General features: G+C 42.5%; 1 protein-coding gene across 2 annotated transcripts in view; it reads left to right on the forward strand.

Annotated features, from left to right (window-relative positions):
- The window catches only part of LOC122559936 (vesicle-associated membrane protein-associated protein B/C), a 118,869-nt gene that overhangs the window by 33,711 nt on the left and 66,732 nt on the right, over window positions 1–18,426 (forward strand). For both annotated transcript variants that reach the window (XM_087995015.1, XM_087995016.1), the window contains exon 2: window positions 10,753–10,905. In XM_087995015.1, coding sequence (XP_087851141.1) covers window positions 10,753–10,905 — 153 coding nt within the window. The remainder of the gene's footprint in view (window positions 1–10,752; window positions 10,906–18,426) is intronic.

Consider the following 18,426-nt stretch of genomic DNA (forward strand, 5'->3'; position numbering starts at 1 on the left):
GAAGTGGTGGAGGCTGGTACAATTGCAACATTTAAGAGGCATTTGGATGGGTATATGAATAGGAAGGGTTTGGAGGGTTATGGGCCTGATGATGGCAGGTGGGACTAGAATGGGTTGGGATATCTGGTCGGCATGGACAGGTTGGACCGAAGGGTCTATTTCCATGGTGTACATCTTTATTACTCTATGTCAATCAAATTCCTGCTGATGAACATGATATCCTCCCCACATTCCTGCTGTGCTTGTTAGTCTTTTGATCACATTACTAGAATAGCGATAAGGAAACTGCCCTTGTACTGAGTCAGGTGATGATATTAAGTGTTGATACCCTCTAAAGTTTGGTCACATACTCATTACCTCATGTCCTTGTTTAAACCTGATTACTGACTTTGTTTATTTATGTCTTAAACCCATTTCTCATTGTTTTCCACCTCACATGCTTGGTCAGTAAACTCTTTATTCAAATCCCTATTGTCTTTCCTTGTAGGTACTTGGAGTGATCTGTTAAAGGCTTTTGTTCCTTCTCAATGACTAATTGTTAAGTTTCATAGCTGCCTAAATTTGTTCTTGTACAGAGCTGGACTTCCTGCTTTTCCTAGCAAAGTTATCTTATTTAATACATTTTTTGTGTTATTTCTAACATTTAATGTTCTTTAATTTTATGCTTTCCCTTCATGTCCTTTCTCAATGTTCGCAGGCAAAGAGACGGCTGGAAAATGGGAAGCCTTCAGAAATGAGATGAGAGTCCAGAGACAGTATATTCTTGTTAGGGTGAAAGGAAAGGCTGGTAGGTGTAGGGAATGTTGGATGACTAAAGAAATTGAGGGTTTGGATAAGAAAAAGAGTGAAGCACATGTAAGGATCAAGTGAATTCTTAAGAGTATAAAGGCAGTAGGAATAAACTGGAACGAAATCAGGAGGGCATAAAGGGGACATGAGATGGTTTGGCAAATAGAGTTAAGGATAATCCAAAGAGACTTTATAAATACATTAAGGACAAAAGGGTAACTAGGGAGAAAATAGGGCCCCTCAAAGATCAGCAAGGCAGCCTATGTGTGGAGCTGCAGGAGATGGGGGAGATGCTAAACAAGTATTTTGCGTCAGTGCTTACTGTGGAAAAGGACATGGAAGGTAGAGAATGTAGGGAAATTGAGGTTGATATCTTGAAAAATATCAGAGGAGGAAGTGCTGGATGTCTTGAAATGCATAAAAGTGGATAAATCCCCAGGACCTGATCAAGTGTGCCCTAGAACTCTGTGGGAATTGAATTGAGTTGAATTTATTGTCACATGTACCAAGGCACAGTGAAAAGCTTTGTCTTGCGAGCAGTCTAGACAGATCATATAGTTAAGTAGCATATATAGTAAATAATAGGTAAACAGGGGCAAGAACAAAAGCACAGGTACAGGCGAATGTTAAGAGTTTGAGAGTCCATCTTTGGCTCTGGGATATAGAATTAATAGATGTGCAACTGTTGGGAGAAATTTTTACTCCTTTCAAACCTAAATGACTGACCCCTTACCCTGAGACTTTGATCCTACCTTCAAGATCCCTGAATCAGGGAGAAGCATCTTCCTCTTGCTACTGCAGTAAGCTTAAGAATTTTAAATGGTTCAGTGCAAGAACTTATTGTTCTATTAAATGCTAGAAAATTTAGTCTTGGTCTCCTAAATCTCTTCTCTAATGACAATCCCAGGAATCAAATCTAGTGAACCTTTATTTCTTTCTCTTGAGGCAAGTAAAGATAGTTTCTAATCAACCTGTTCAGAGTTGTTACTATACCCTTCTGCCTTGAATGTTAGCCTCCTGTTTCGACGGGGTGGGGGAGACATTACCGCTGTGCCAGAAGAAATGTACACTGAGCTTAAAGGAGCTTTTGTTTTATGGTCGTAGTGTCACTCCATCTGATCCAGGAGACCCAGTTTCAAGTGCCACCTGCTCTAGAGGTGTGCAGTAACATGTCTGATGACATTGATGACATTGATTTGAAAATATCCATGTTTCAAGCAGGAGAGATTTAGGGATCAGTAATAAAGATATTCACTGTGAATACGGCAAGAGTCCATGGGGATCTGTCTATGACTGATTCAGTTGTGTTACAATTCAAGATAGTCAGTATGGTACTGTGGGGTTGGTAGACGGAACTTGGAAACAGTGGTTCTGTGAAGATGTTGATTCTGCAGTTGGTGTAGATTAAGCCTTAGCTGTATGACGGTACCCACTTTCAGTGCTAATGTTTGAAAAGATTTGGCCATTTCAACAGCAGTCTAGAGCTGTTTCTCAAAGAGTGACTGCCTTTCCTTTCGCTCTGTGTTGTGTGCTTCCTTGTGTGCATGGGCATGCCTCCCTGTGTGTTTATGGGTGCATCTCTGGATCGGGGGTGTGTGTGTGGGTTCACCTCCCTGTGGGTGTGTTTGTAGGAGCGAGGGATGGATATATGTGGGCATGTTTCCGTTTTGGGGTGGATGTGGATGCACCTCCACATGGGACAGTTTTATGTTGGCACACTTTCTTGCCTCTGTGTATATATGTACAAGTTGAGCATGAGCTAATTCTCTTGCCAACTATGAAGGATCTGCCCACCTTTGTGCTGTACTCATTGTATTGTAGCACCGAACCACCTGACTTCGAAATATCATTTTGCAAAGAAAAACAATTCAAAGGACTAATTGCATGCTTCCCCTGTTGTAAGGGTTAAATACCACTCTTGTACATCTTGGCTTTCTAAAGTCTGGAATCCAATCAGAAACTCAGTTAACTCCTTTGGTGGGAGGTGAATGTATAGAATGTAGTCAGCCCTCCATCCTCATGTCGGCTCTGGTAATCCAGGGAGGCCTTACGTCCTTACATGCCCATGCTTGTTCAAGTCCTTCAAGCTATAACCAATTGCATTTCAGTCATAGTGAAATGTGGTCTTTCATGGACTATAGCTACTTGCTCAGATCCAACAGTTATAGGTTCTCCAAAGGTCTTGGCTCAGCATTCTCTCTAAAGTGTGGTATGTTAACAAACCAAAAACATTGGTGTAATTGATTGCGTCAGCTATGGTGGAAGCAGTGCAATGGAGCCCTTGTTTTGCTATCTGTACAACTGCATGGTTCCTGTGTCTGACTGTTGGATATAGATAGCTCTGGATAAGTTGGACCTTTCTAATACCAAAGCAAATGCAGCATATTTCCAGAAACACACTGCAAGTCAGTAACTGAAGATAACAGACAAGTTTAACTTTTTCACACATTGAATATGTTAACTCATCTGTATGTCGACTCTTTTACACTGATTTGTGTATTTCCAGTATTTTCTGTAGTGTCCTCAATTTCTAACATCTGATGCACTTGCTATTGGCTTCATTGACTGTTTGACTATGATTCAAATTGTCCTGCCCAGAAGACGGCTATGTGAGTGAACATGTATGGGACTCCTCTGTTTCAGAAAGTAAAGTTTGACACTGCACTGGATTCACACTATAAAATTGAGACATTCTTAAGCTAAACCCTATACTATCCAGAATAACATCAACACAGCTGATACATTTTATGGTCTACAATGATTCTCAGCAAGGGGCCCAGTAATCTATTCTGTAGCTTTCCACAAAGTTCTGGGAAACACTTGATCAGGTGCCATTATGCATGTTAAGACTTCCTCTTCTGTAATATGAACTCTCTTTGTCCATCATTATTTATTTTCCCAAATTCCCTAGCTTCCATGCCCTTCTCCGCAGTAAATACTGAGATAAAATATTTGTTTAGTATCTCACCCATCTCCTGTGGTTCTACGCATAGATGGCAATGTTGGTCTTTAAGGGGCCCTGTTATCTTTTGCCCATATGTACTTATAGAACCTCTTTGGATTCTGCTTAATTCTATATGCCATAGCTATTTCATGCTTCCTTATTGCCCTCCTGATTTCCCTCTTAAGTATACTCCTACTGCCCTTCTAGGGATTCACTGGATTCCAGCTGTTGATACCAGACAAATACCTCCTTTTTCTTGACTAGAGCCTCAATTTCTGTAGTAATTCGGCCTAGCCCTTTATACTAAGCAGAACATGCTATCTGTGAACTCTCATTTTAAAGGTCTCCCACTTCCCAACCACAAATAGCTACCCCAGCCAATTTTTGAAAGTTCCTGTCTAGTACCATCAAAATTGGCCGTACTCCAATTTGAACTTCAACTTTTTGATCTGTAGTATCCTTTTCCATCACTATTTTAAAGCTAATAGAATTATGAATCACTGGCCCCAAGTGCTTCCCCCACTGCTACCTCAGTCACTTGCCCTGCCTTATTTCCCAAGAGAAAGTCATGTATTGCTCCTTCGCTAATAACTATATCCACATGTTGATTAAGAACGTTTTCTTGTGCACACTTAATAAATTCCTCCCCATTTAAGCCCTTAGCACGATGACAGTCCCAGCCGGTGTTTAGAAAGTTAAAAATCCTCTCCGATTGCAACCCTATGTTTCTTACAATACCTGAGATCTCCTTACATATTTACTTCTCAATTTCCTGCTGACATTTGGATTTTTGGCGGGCTGGGGGGGGGGGTCTTCAATACAATCCCAACAAGGTGATTATTCCCTTTGTTATTTTTCAGTTCCACCCAAATAACTTCACTTATGTACTCCCTGGAATATCCTTCGTAAGTATAGCCGTGATTAGATTAGATTACAGTGTGGAAACAGGCCCTTCGGCCCAACAAATCCACACCAACCCGCCGAAGCGAAACCCACCCATACCCCTACATTTACCCCTTACCTAACACTACGGGCAATTTAGTATGGCCAATTCACCTGACCCTGCACATCTTTGGACTGTGGGAGGAAACCGGAGCACCCGGAGGAAATCCACGCAGACACGGGGAGAACGTGCAAACTCCACACAGTCAGTCGCCTGAGGCGGGAATTGAACCCGGGTCTCTGGCGCTGTGAGGCAGCAGTGCTAACCACCGTGCCGCCCGTGCCATAATGTCATCCTGAATCAAAAAACGCCGCATCCCAACCTTCTTTTCTTTTTTACCCCAGAACATTAAGCTGCCAGTCCTGTCTGTTCCTGAGCTACATTTCTGTAATAGCTATGAAATCTCAGTCCCATATTCCTAACCATGTGCTAAGTTTATTTGCCTTATTGTCAAGCCTCTTGCATTGAAGTAAGCGCAGTTTAATTTATCAGTCATATCTCATACTCTGCCAAACTCTTGGCTGCTTTGATTATTTAACTTGCTTCCCTTATCTACTAGCCTCAGTTTTTTTCTCTTTTCTCACTATCACTTTGGCTCCTGCCATCTCCCCTTACTAGTTTAAAGCCACCAGAGTAGCACTAGCAAATCTCCCTGCATGGATTTTTCAGGTGGAACCGTCTCTCTTGAACAATTCGTTTCTCCCCCTGAAGATATCTCAGTGGTCCAAAAATGTGAATCATTATCCCCTGCAGCAGCTCCACAGCCACGCATTCACCTGCTCTATCCTCCTATTACTACTGTCAATAGCATGTGGTACCAGGAGTAATCCAGATATTACTACCATCGATGACCTACTTTTTAACCTCCTGCCTAGTTTCCAGGACCTCACGCCTTTCCCTCCCTTTGTCGGAGGTACAGAAAGTAATCAGGAAAGCTAATAGAATGTTGTGCTTTATTGTAAAGGGAATTGAGATAGATGGTTGACTGCTAGGAATGGTAGGCGAAAGTGAGGACTGCAGATGCTGGAGATCAGGATTCCTGATGAAGGGCTTTTGCCCGAAACGTCAATTTTCCTGCTCCTTGGATGCTGCCTGACCTGCTGTGCTTTTCCAGTACCACTTTAATCTTGACTCTGCTTGGAATGGTAGAAGAAGTAGCCTGTGGCTATCTCCTTCTGGAACAGGTTTGCTATTTTGGATACTGTTGGCGATGATGGCTTCTCAGGTGAGTAGCACTGGCAGTCAGGTTTCTTTCTGTGACTGGCTGTACTGTAATGAGGGCTATGTCGAGTTCCAAGGGGACCAATTATAGTAGAAGACAGTTAGTCTGGGGCACTGACAGATGTTTCTGCACCTATCAACGAGACATCACTCTGGTGTGCTGCCTCCCTGGTGTCAGGATCAAGGATGTCTTGGACAGGGTGCAGAATATTCTCGAAGGGAAGAATGGTCAGCAGCAGTTCTGTTGAGATATTTGTATCATTGACAGTGGTGCCGCAGATAGATAGGATAGTGAAGAAGGCATTTGGTATGTTTTCCTTTATTAGTCAGTGCATTGAGTAGAGGAGTTGAAAGGCCATATTCTGGCTGTACAGGACATTGATTCGGCCACGTTTGGATTACTGTGTTCAGTTCAGGTCTCCTTGCTATGGGAAGGATGTTGTGAAACTTGAAAGGGTTCAGAAAATATTTACAAAGATATTGCCAAGGTTGGAAGGTTTGAACTATAGAGAGAGGTTCAGTATGCTCGGGCTATTTTCCCTGGTGTGTCGGAGGATGAGGGGTGACTTTTATTATGGACCAGGCCAGACGCCCTCAAAACATTTCAGCAAAGTAGTCCAGACCCTAACTTTGCTGGTTGTTTTAAGCAGGTGTACAGTGGATATTCCAGGAGTGATGCAGCTGGCCCAACAATTTAATTTTAAACAAAACAGAATTTATTTGCAAGGTGACCAAATGAAACACAAGCAAAGATAACCAAATATAGAGCAACAACTTATCCGAAAACATGATAGATTAACCCAACTTAATGATGCTGTTCCAAATACTTGCAACAATCCCCAATAAACACCCGTTGGCAAAAAAGGAAAAATCAAACCCAAGGTGTCTCAGGAGAGAGAGAGAGAAATTCAGCATGAAACACCTCCTTTCATGTCGCTGTTTCTTTGACCAGCAGCCTCAAAACCTTCTGATTGCCTGCTCTGAACAGCGAGACTGCAAAAATCAAACCAGAGCAAAGCTGTGCTTGGAGAACTAGTCACTCTCCTTTCATTGTACAATGATTTGGAGATGCCGGTGTTGGACTGGAGTGTACAAAGTTAAAAATCACACAACACCAGGTTACAGTCCAACACTATCACCTGATGAAGGAGCGTTGCTCCGAAAGCTAGTGTGCTTCCAATTAAACCTGTTGGACTATAACCTGGTGTTGTGTGATTTTTAACTTCATTGTACAAGTGTTTTTTTAAACTTGAAAGCCTTGTTCCTGAGGCAGTCTCTGTTAGCTATAATGAAATTGGCCCCAAAACCCATAAAACCAAGACCTCCCGGAATCTCTGCATTTATGACCCCTCTGAGGAAAAAAAAACCAAGGACAACATAACCTTGTTAAAGGAGCAGCATCATCATACCTTATAAAGGTTTAAAAAATCATGAGGGGCATTTATAGGGTAAATAAACAAGGTCTTTTCACTGCAGTGGGGGAGTCCAAAACTAGAGGCATAGGTTTAAGGTGAGAGGAGAAAGATTTAAAAAGGACCTAAGGGGCAACGTTTTCATGCAGAAAGTGGTTAGTGCATGGAATGAGCATCCAGAGGAAGTGGCGAAGGTGCTACACTTACAACATTTAAAAGGCACCTGGGTGGGTGTATGAAGGGTTTAGAGGAATATGGGCCAAAGTTTTTATTTAGGACTAGATTTATTTAGGTTGACATAGACAAGTTGGACTGAACGATCTGATTCTGTGCTGTATATCTCTATGATAGCCATGTGTGAAGTGCTGTAAGACTGGAGGATGCCTCATCTGGTGCTATTATCTTAAAGATGCTGTAAAGAAAAGCCAAGGAACTGTAGACTAGTGAGCCTGATATCGGTGATGGGTAAGTTTTTGTAGGGGTATCTGAGGGACAGGATTTACTTGCATTTGGAAGGGCAAGGACTGACTAGGAATAGTCAACATGGCTTTGTGCATGGGAAGTCATGTCTCACTAATTTGGATTCTGAAGAGGTGCGAAAGAAGCTTGTTGAAGACAGCAGCAAAAATGTTCTGCATAGTAGACTGATTAGCAAGGTTAGATCACATGGGATCCGGGGGAGCGAGCCAATTGGATACAATATTAGCTTAAAGATAGGAGACAGGATGGTAGGAGAGTTGCTTTTCGGACTGGAGACCTGTGACCAGCAGTGTGACACAAGGATCAGTGCTTTTCAACATTTATGTAAATTATTTGGATGTGAATATAGGAGGCATGGTTAGTTACGGATGAAACCAAAATTGGTGGTGTAGTGGACAGTGAACAGTATTATCTTAGAGTACAATGTGCCTTCCATCAGATGGGCCCCTGGGCTGAGGAGTGGCAGATGGAGTTTAATTTAGATAAATGTGAGGTGTTGAATTTTGGTGAGGCAAGCAGGGCAAAATTTACAAACTTAGTGGTAGAGCCTTGGGGAGTATTGTCGCAGGAAACCACAAAAGAGACCTTGGGGTACAGGTTCATAGTTCCTTGAAAAAGTAGATTCAGGTAGACAGGATGGTGAAGAAACCATTGCTTGCCTTCATTGGTCGTATGAAAGGATTGGACACTCTGGCAGCAGGAAACATGTTTCCGCTGATGGGTGAGTGCCGAACCAGAGGACACAGCTTAAAAATACGGGGTAGACCATTTAGGACAGAGATGAGGAGAAACCTCTTCACCCAGAGAGTGGTGGCTGTGTGGAATGCTCTGCCCTAGAGGGCAGTGGAGGCCTAGTCTCTGGATTCATTTAAGAAAGAGTTGGATAGAGCTCTGAAAGATAGTGGAATCAAGGGTTATGGAGATAAGGCAGGAACGGGATACTGATTAAGGATGATCAGCCATGATCATATTGAATGGCAGTGCAGGCTCGAAGGGCTGAATGGCCTACTCCTGCACCTATTGTCTATATTGTCTATATATTGTCTATATATTGTCTAATATTGAATATAGGAGTTGAGACATCATGTTGCAGCTGTACAGGACATTGGGGAAGACAGTTTTAGAATACTACATACAATTCTGGTCAGCCTTCAGTAGGAAGGATGTTGTTAAACTTGGGAGGGTACAGAAAAGATTTAGAAAGAAGTTGCTGGAATTGGTGGGTTTGAGCTATAGGGAAAGGTTGAATAACCAAGGTCTTTTTCCCAGGGTGAGGGAATCTAAAAATAAAGGGCATGGGTTTAAGGTGAGAGGTGAAAGATTTTAAAAGTACCTGAGGGGCAACGTTTTCATGCTGAGGATGGTGCATGTATGGCACACGCTGGCAGTGGTGGTGGGGGCGGATACAAGTATAGCATTAAAAAGGCATCTGGGCGGGTATGTGATTAGGAAGGATTTAGAGGGATATGAGTCAAGTGCTGGTAAATGGGACTGGGTCAGATTAGAATATCTGGTCCACATGAATAAGTTGGACTGAAGGGTCTGTTTCCATGCTCTGAAACAGGAGTAGCAAGCCAAACCAAATCAGCCTCACTATTAGTGGATTTGCAACACAGTAAAATCAAGACATTCAGCGACCGTCCAAACTGCCCAATTGTTTATTTGCATCTAAAATGGGACATAGGTAGCTTGGTTTTCATTCTTTGCTGTGCTACTTTGTGGTTTCCTGCAAGGGAATCATTTGGGTTTTGTCACTTGCCATGGCTGAGCCCCCTCTCAAAGACATGTGGTACAATAAATGTCTTTGTACATCTTCTCCTGTATTGCTACAGCGATGAATAATATGAGTTTACTTTGTGTTTGGGAATCGTACATGATGTGCATTGCTGACTTGACCTTGTGTTCATTTGCTCATCCTTCCAGTATCTTCAGCTGCCTTGTTTTATTGGGGGTATTTTGTGTACTTTTAAACTTAGGTATTCTATGTAGCCTACTGAGATTTCCTGAAGCATTTTCATAAAATTCCCAGTGTGGAAACAGGCCATTGGCCCAATAAGTCCACACTGACCCTTCAAAAGGTAACCTACCCAGACCCATTCACCTACCTTACTGGTCTACATTTACCCTGATTAGTGCACCTAATCTACACAACCCTGAACACTGTAGGCAATTTAGCATGGCCAGTTCACCCAACCTGAACACCTTTGGATTATGGGAGGAAACCGGAGCACCCGGAGGAAACCCACACAGACACGGGGCAAATGTGCAAACTCCACATAGACAGTGACCTGAGGCTGGAATCGAACCCATGTGGGGCTGTGAGGCAGCAGTGCTCACCACTAAGCCACCGTGTCGCCCTTAGCAACCAGATATTCTTTCTGATACTTCACATTGCAAACTTAATTTACTTCAGTAAGGTATACATTTGGCAAAACTATGCATCAGTCAGAAAAGTAGGAGTTTTAATAATTCATCAAGGAAAGACAACATCATGATGAGCCTCTGTTAGTAACAGTTGTCCAGTTTCAATTGTGAGAAATGGATATTGATATAGAGCAGGTGAACAAGCACTGGCCGTTTGGTCCAAGCCAGAAGATTGTTTATAGTTATATGCTTGTCCTCACTGTGTCCTCTGTTAACTGACCTAATTTGAATGAGAGACTGGGTTTGGCTGTGCAGTGGGAAGGCAGGGAGGGCTTTAAGATATGCATCCTGGCTGATTCTTTTCTTGAGCCCTTTGTGACCCACCTGCCCCTTCCTTTAGTTTGTAGGTATTAGTGTTGCAAAACAATCCTTAAAACAAGAGTTATCATTCTGATTAAAAGAGAGACAGATTAGAGGTATGCATAATTGGAGCCCAGATAACGTTTGAGCAATGCCAAAGATCATCTTCTGGAAAAGAAAATGTATTGACTGCTGCCAGAAATAAATTTTTTAAACTATTTTTCTGCTTTTGGTTACAGGTCCTTTCACAGATGTTGTCACTACAAACCTGAAACTAAGTAATCCCTCAGATAAAAACATATGCTTTAAAGTGAAGACTACAGCCCCGCGGAGATATTGTGTGAGGCCTAACAGCGGAGTTATTGATGCAGGCACTTCAATCAATGTCTCCGGTATGATGTGTTGTGCTTGAGCACAAGGTCTTTGTGCCTAATTAAATTTTTGTGTCAACATGCTGCTACTAGAGATGATGGGACCGGAAGCTGAAGCTTCTTGTCATGACGTTGTGTAATTTGAACTGAAGTGTTCACGTTGCTTTTTCAGCTCTCACAGTATTTAAAGCATATTGTAAAATTCAATTCCATTTTGTAAATCTGCAACTCTTTTTTATAACTTCTTACGGGTTTATGTTAGTAGAATTGTAGCTCCAAAATTTATCTCAGTACTTTAGTGAGCAGGAATGTAATTTTGGCTGTATTATCTGTTCATGACAATTGATCTGTTCAGTTTGAATTGTAGTGGGCATAACTGTGAAAGCATGTGAAAGTTTGATATATTTTGCATTCTAATAGTTTAATACTGTTCTTTGAGATCTTATCTTTGTAAAATAACACCCTGGTGTAGGGAAGATCCCTGTTCAAAAACTGAGACACCAATAAGGACTGACTTCTATTATTGACGCAGTAAGGGAACCTGTTCCAATGTTGGCACATTCCAGGGCAGCCCTTCAACTGGTGACATATTCTAGGAGAGCCTTTTCAAAGTTGAAATGGTACCACAAGGCATCTTGAACAAAGCATCAATGTGAGCTCTGCAAAGGAAATGACTTTTTTGTTTGTGTACAACAACAAGAATCCTGAATATGTTGGATGATGAGTGAAAATGTGATGTCTAAAGACTTGGGGCTTCTGTTTCAAGCCCATTGTTGAATTGAACAATAGAATCTTAAGACATTGGATATCTGATAGTCAGGCTTTCAACAGATTGTCTTTCAGACCATTAATAACCAAGTATAGAATACATTCTGAGAACAGTTAAGTGATCCAGTGAACAGAATGAATAGTTTCTTAATGTCACAAACCAAATGTGACTTTAGTCCAGGGAAGACAGCTTTTTAGTGAATGGGACTACTGAATGTTTCTGTTCTTTAAAGTAAAAGTAAGGTCTTCAGGTTGTGCCAGAGAATCATAGATTCATACAGCATGGAGTTGTCCAACTCATCCATGCCAACAGGTATCCCAAAGTCACCTAGTCCTATTTGCCTGTATTTGGCCCTGATTCTTCTAAGACTTTGCTATTCATGTGTCTGTCCAAATGTCTTTTAAATGTAGTAATTTTTCCTGCATCTACCACTTCCTCTGCAGCTTATTCCATACATGCACCACCCTCTGTAAAAAAAAGTTGCCCTTCAGGTGCCTTTAAATCTTTGTCCTCTCACCTTAAACCTATACCCTGCAGATTTGGACTCTCCGACTCTTGGGAAAAGATCCTGGTTATTCACCGTACCTATGCCCTTCGTCCCCGAATGAACAGTGACCGTAACATGTTGGAATTTAGCATCAGTTTGGGAGTGACATTCTTGGTTTGGAAACGACTGCGCTGAAACTAAATTAGAGTAATTATATGGGGATGAAGGCAAGGTTGGCTGTGGTGGGGTAGGAGAGGACTTTAGCGAAAAGACTCTTTAGGAACAATGACAAATGTTTAAGAAAATTGTTCATGACCTTCAGGAGAGATTTATCCTAGTGAGGAGGAAAAATTCTAAGACGAGGATGAAACAACTATGGTTGATTAAGGAAGTAAAGATAACATCAAATTGAAAGAAAACAAAACAACGTGTTCAAGATTAGTTGATCTACTGGATTGGGAAAGTTTTAAAAGCATACAAATGATGACTAAAAAGGGAAGAAAATAACACTGAGGGCAAAATGACAAGTCCAGTTGAGTTTCTGGTCAGTGGTAACCCCCAGGACGTTGATAGCCAGGGATTCATTGATGGCAATACCGTTGAATGTCAAGGGATTGTCTCTTCTTGGAGATCATCATTGCCTGGCATTTGTGTGGTAATAATGTTAATTTCCACTTTTCCTCCCAAGCTTGTGTCCTGTCTACGTCTTGCTGCATTTGAACATGGACTGCTCAATGTCTGAGGAATCATGGTGCTGATGTTCAATGCAGAGAAGTGTGTGGTGATGTGTTTTTGTAGAAAGAAGGATCGTGAGGGTAATATTCTGAGGAAGGTGTAAGGAAACTTTGGAGCGATCTGAACAAGTCGAGTGTTTAGGCAACCACATGGCAGATGAAGTATATTGTGGATAAATGTGGTGGCACGATGGTTCAGTGGTTACCGCTGCTGTCTCTCAACACCAGGGACCCAGGCTTGATTCCATACTCAGGTGACCACTTGTGTGGAGTTTACACATTCTTCCTATGTCTACGTTGGTTTCCTCCAGTACTATGGTTTCCTCTGCAGTCTAGAGATGTGCAGGTTAGGTGGATTGGCCACGCTACATTGTCCATAGTGTCAAGCGATGTACAGGCTATGTGAATTAGCCATGGGAAACGCAAGGATGGGGTGGGTCGGGTCTGGGTCTGGGTGGGCTGCTCTTCGGAGGGGTCATTGTGGACTCGATGGGTCGAATGGCCTGCTTCCACATTGCCAGGATTCTACGATGAAATGTGAAGTTATATTCTTGGCGTGAAAAACAGAAAAGTAGTGTATTATTTAAATGGTGACATGTTGGGTATTATGGATAAACAAAGGGATCTGGGTGTCCTTGTTCACTAGTCAATGAAAGCAGACAGGCAAATGCAACAAATTGTTGGCCTTCATTGCAAGAGGATTTGAGAGCAGAAGTCAGGGTACCTTCCTGCAGTGTAGTGTCTTGGTGAGACTACAGCTGAACTACTGTGTGCACTTTTGTTCTCCCTACTTAAGAGAGGATATACTTGCGATAGAAGGAGTCCAGCAAAGATTTACTCGGCTGTTTCTAGGGGTGGCGGGACTGTTGTGTGAGGAGAGACTAGTTTTGACTTGTAAACTCGTGTAGAGTTAAGAAAAATGAGAGGAGATCGAATTGAAACTTATAAAATTCTAACAGGACTAGACTGACTAAATATAGAGAGCATGTTTCCAATGGTCAGGAATCCTAGGCCAGTGGTCATAGTATCAGTATGTAAGATAGGCCATTGAAAACTGAGATGAGGAAACATTTCTTCATTTCGGGGTGGTCACTTGTGCAATTAACTATCAAAGAAGGCTGTGGAGGCTAATTCACTGAGTATATTCAAGAAAACGATAAACATTTAGACGTAAATGGATATGGAGAAAAAGCAGGAATAGGGTGTTGAGATAGAAGATCATTGAGCTGTACAGCATGGAAACAAACTCTTTGACCCAACTCGTCCATGCCAACTAAAATCTGTACTAACTAAACATCCTCACTAAATCTAGTCCCATTTGCTAACACTTGGCCCATATCCCTGTAAACCCTTCCTATTCATATACCCATCCAGATACCTTTTAAATGCTGTAATTGTACCAGCCTCCACCAGTTCGTCTGGCAGCTCATTCCATATACCCACCACCTTCTGCGTGAAAACATTGCCCCTTAGGTCCCTTTTAAATCTTTCCCCTCTCACCCTAAACCCGTACCCTCAAGTTTTGGATTCTGCTACTCTGGAAATAACCTTGGCTATTCACCTTATCCATGCCCCTCATGATTTTATAAACTTCTGTAAGGTCACCCCTCAGCCCGTGACACTCCAGGACGAATAGCTCCACCCTATTCAGTCTCTCCCTGGCAACATCCTTGTAAATCTTTTCTGAACCCATTCAAGTTTCACAACATCTTTTTGATAGGAGGGAGAGCAGAATTGCACACAATATTCCAAAAGTGGCCTAACCAATGCCCTGTACATTGCAGCATGACCTCCCAACTCCTATACTCAATGCACTGGCCAACCAATGCAGGTCATACCAAACGCCTTCTTCACTACTCTGTCAACCTGCGATTCTCCTTTCAAGGACCAATAAACCTGTACTGCAAGGTCTCTTTGTTTGGCAGCACTGCCCAGTACCTTACCATTAAATGTATTAAGTCTTGTCCTGATTTGCCTTTCCAAAATGCAGCACTTTACATTTATCTAAATTCAACTCCATTTGCCAGTCCTTGGCCCATCGACCCATGTGATCAAGATCTTGTTGTACTCCGAGGTAATCTTCTTGGCTTTCGATTACACCACCAATAGACAATAGGTGCAGGAGTAGGACATTCTGCCCTTTGAGCCTGCACCACCATTCATTATGATCATGGCTGATCATCCTCAATCAGTATCCAGTTCCTGCCTTATCTCCATAACCCTTGATTCCACTATCCTTGAGAGCTCTATCCAACTCTTTCTTAAATGAATCCAGAGACTGGGCCTCCACTGCCCTCTGGGGAAGAGCATTCCACACAGCCACCACTCTCTGGGTGAAGAAGTTTCTCCTCATCTCTGTCCTAAATGGCCTACTCCTTATTTTTAAGCTGTGTCCTTTGGTTCGGGACTCACCTATCAGTGGAAACATGTTTCCAATTTTAGTGTCGTCTGCAAACTTACTAACTATATCTCCTATCTTCATATCCAAGTCATTTTTATAAATGACAAAAAGAATCAGTGGATCCGGCACCAATCTTGTGGCACACCAGTCCGAAAAGCAACCTTCCACCACCACCCTTTGACTCTTATCTTCTAGTCAATTCTGTATCCAACTGGCTAGTGCTCAATGTCTTTTTTTCTTAGAGGAATGTTGTGAACCTGATGCTGAGGTGTCTGCTCCTTGGAAAGTATAGTAAGGAGCTTTGGGATGAGAAAAAAGCAGCATGAGTGGGTGAAGTCACACTCACACAGACCCAGGGTTTTAGTTTTGCTTTCAGTTGTTGAAGTTGGGATTTTGAAAACTATTAAGCGGATACAGGGGTCACCCTGTACTTAACCACTACTCATCAACTGTTCCAATATAGCAGCATCCCATAACACACAAAGGCAAAATTCAGCAAAACAGATTTCCCTTACGTGCTATCTACTCCAGACAAGGAGAAGGAACATCGACAGAATGAATCTAACAGCAGAGAGAGAACTCAAACATTTTGCAGCAGCAGAGAATCATGGAGTCATAGAATCCCTACAGTGTGGAAGCGGGCCATTTGGCCCAACAAGTCCATATCAACCCTTCAAAGAGTATCCCACCCAGACTCATTCCCTGCACTATTATTTTGCCTGTTCCCTGACTAATGCACTTAACTTACACATACAATTTAGCATGGCCAGTTTACCTAACCTGCACATCTTTGGACTGTGGGAGGAAACTGGAGTACCCAGAGGAAACCCACGCAGACGCAGGAAGAATGTGAAAACTCCACACAGACAGTTGCTCGAGGCTGGAATCGAATCCGGGCCCCTGGCGTTGTGAGGCAGCAGTGCTATCCACTGAGCCACCATGTCGCCTCTGCGCTGAGCCACCGTATACAGCACTGAGCTGTACCTAGCTGCTTTAACTTCAAAATCCCAACTTCAACAACTGAAAGCAAAACTAAAACCCTGGGTCTGTGTGAGTGTGACTTCACCCACTCATGCTGCTTTTTTCTCATCCCAAAGCTCCTTACTATACTTTCCAAGGAGCAGACACCTCAGCATCAGGTTTACAACATCCCTCTAAGAAAAACCAAAACACACACATCCTTCTTAAAGGCACATACCATAATAGATTCTATATCCTCTCTCTTGCAAAGATTGGCGATCTCTTTGCTGTGTCATGGGATACCTTGCACGCACAGCAACTTAATGTAGATAAACACATAAGGGAGTAGTATATAGAAGGATATATTGCTACGATCATATGGAAATGAATGGGAAGGTGTTCATTCGGGGGCACCGACAAGGGGTCTGTAGAAATACAGGACAGAAATGTTATTATATTGGGCCTTCAGTTCACTCTTGCTGTGCAGTTCTAGGACTTCAAGTTGAAGGTTCTTAAGTCCATTGGCAGCTTTACTATGAAGCAGAGTTGGGAAGAATATTTAATTCCAGTTCTTTCATTTTTAGGCCTTGATATTGTATACAACCCAAGAAATAGGAGCAGGAGTAGGACATCCAGCCCCTCAAGCCTGCTGCACCATTCAGCAAGGTCATGATGTGACTCACGCCTCAATCCCTCTTTTGTGCCAGCTTAGCATAGTTCAAGAATGTGGTGCCGGAAAAGCACAGCAGGTCAGGCAGCATCCAGAGAGCAGAAGAATCGATGTTTCGGACGTAAGCCCTTTAGCCCTCATTCCTGATGAAGGGCTATTGCCCGAAATGTTGATTCTCCTGCCCCTTGGATACTACCTGACCTGCTGTGCTTTTCCAGCATGACACACTCAGTTCTGATCTCCAGCATCTGCAGTGCTCACTTTCTCCTAGCTTAGCATAGCTGCCAACTTCCTGATCCTTCAAAAATGTAACTCCCTTCTCTTTAAATGCTTTCAATGGTCTCGTCTCCAAACTGACTGGAATGGAGAATTCCAGGCATTCACTGCCTTCTGGGAGAAGAAATTCTTCTTTCTTCAGCTTCACATTCTATAGCTACCTCCCCTTGTTTGTGATTCCCCCACTTGTGGAAACATTTTACTAACATCTGTCTCCAATATCTCTGCAGCCACTGCCTTTAAATCCCTTGGAGACAGACCATCCAGTCCTGGGAATGTGTTTGCCTTAGTCCCAATGGGTTGTCAAATGCTTTGTCGCTCATGATAGAGGCTATGATAAGACTTTCCTCCCATTCACAACAATTTCATCATTTCCCCAGTTGCATCCTCCAGATGCTTTGGCAATTCCTTTTTCTACATTGATAGAAGCTCTTGTTTTTAAATTTCTCGTCAATTTACTTACACAATCAACTTTCTCCTTTTTTGTGAGTTTTTCATCATCTGTTGGATCCTACAGAATTCTTAACCATAGATCATTGAAGTCAGAGTCCCACAGCATAGAGACAGGCCCTTTGGCCCAAACTGGTCCATGCTGTCCACAATGTCCATCCACGGTAACACCATTTCCCTGCACTTGGCTCATATCCTTCTTCTCCTTTCCTATCCATGTATTTGTCCAAATGCCTTTTAAATGTTTTTAATGTACCCCCCCCCTCAACCACCCTCTGCGTAAAAATGTTGCCCCTCAGGTTCCCTTTTATTCTTTCCCCTCTAACCTCAAACTGATGCCCTCTAGTCCTCAGTTCCCCAACCCTGGGAAAAAGAATAAGTGCATTCCCCTTATTCATGCTTCTCCTGATCTTTTATATTTCTATAAGATTCCCCCTTCAGTCTTTTACGTTCTAAAGAAAGAAGTCCTAGTCTGTCCAATCTCTCCCTATAACTCAGACCGTTGAGTCCTGGCAATATCCTTGTAAATTTCTTCTGCACTGATTCCAGTTTAATAGCATTCTTCCTCTTGCAAGGTGACCAAAACTGAACACAATACTCCAAGTGTGGCCTCACCAATGTCTTGTATAACTGCAACATAACTTCCCAGCTTCTGTACTCAATCCCTGACTGATGAAGGCCAGTGTGTCAAAATTCATCTTTACTGCCCTGTCTACCTGTGACTCCACTTTCAGAGAATTGTGCACCTGAATTCCAAGGTCCCTCTGTTCCACTACACTCCTTAAGGCCCTACCA

The sequence above is a fragment of the Chiloscyllium plagiosum genome, unplaced genomic scaffold, assembly GCF_037043375.1.
Source record: "Chiloscyllium plagiosum isolate Xiang-an unplaced genomic scaffold, Cpla_swu_hap1 HiC_scaffold_15, whole genome shotgun sequence".
Classification (NCBI taxonomy): Eukaryota; Metazoa; Chordata; class Chondrichthyes; order Orectolobiformes; family Hemiscylliidae; genus Chiloscyllium; species Chiloscyllium plagiosum.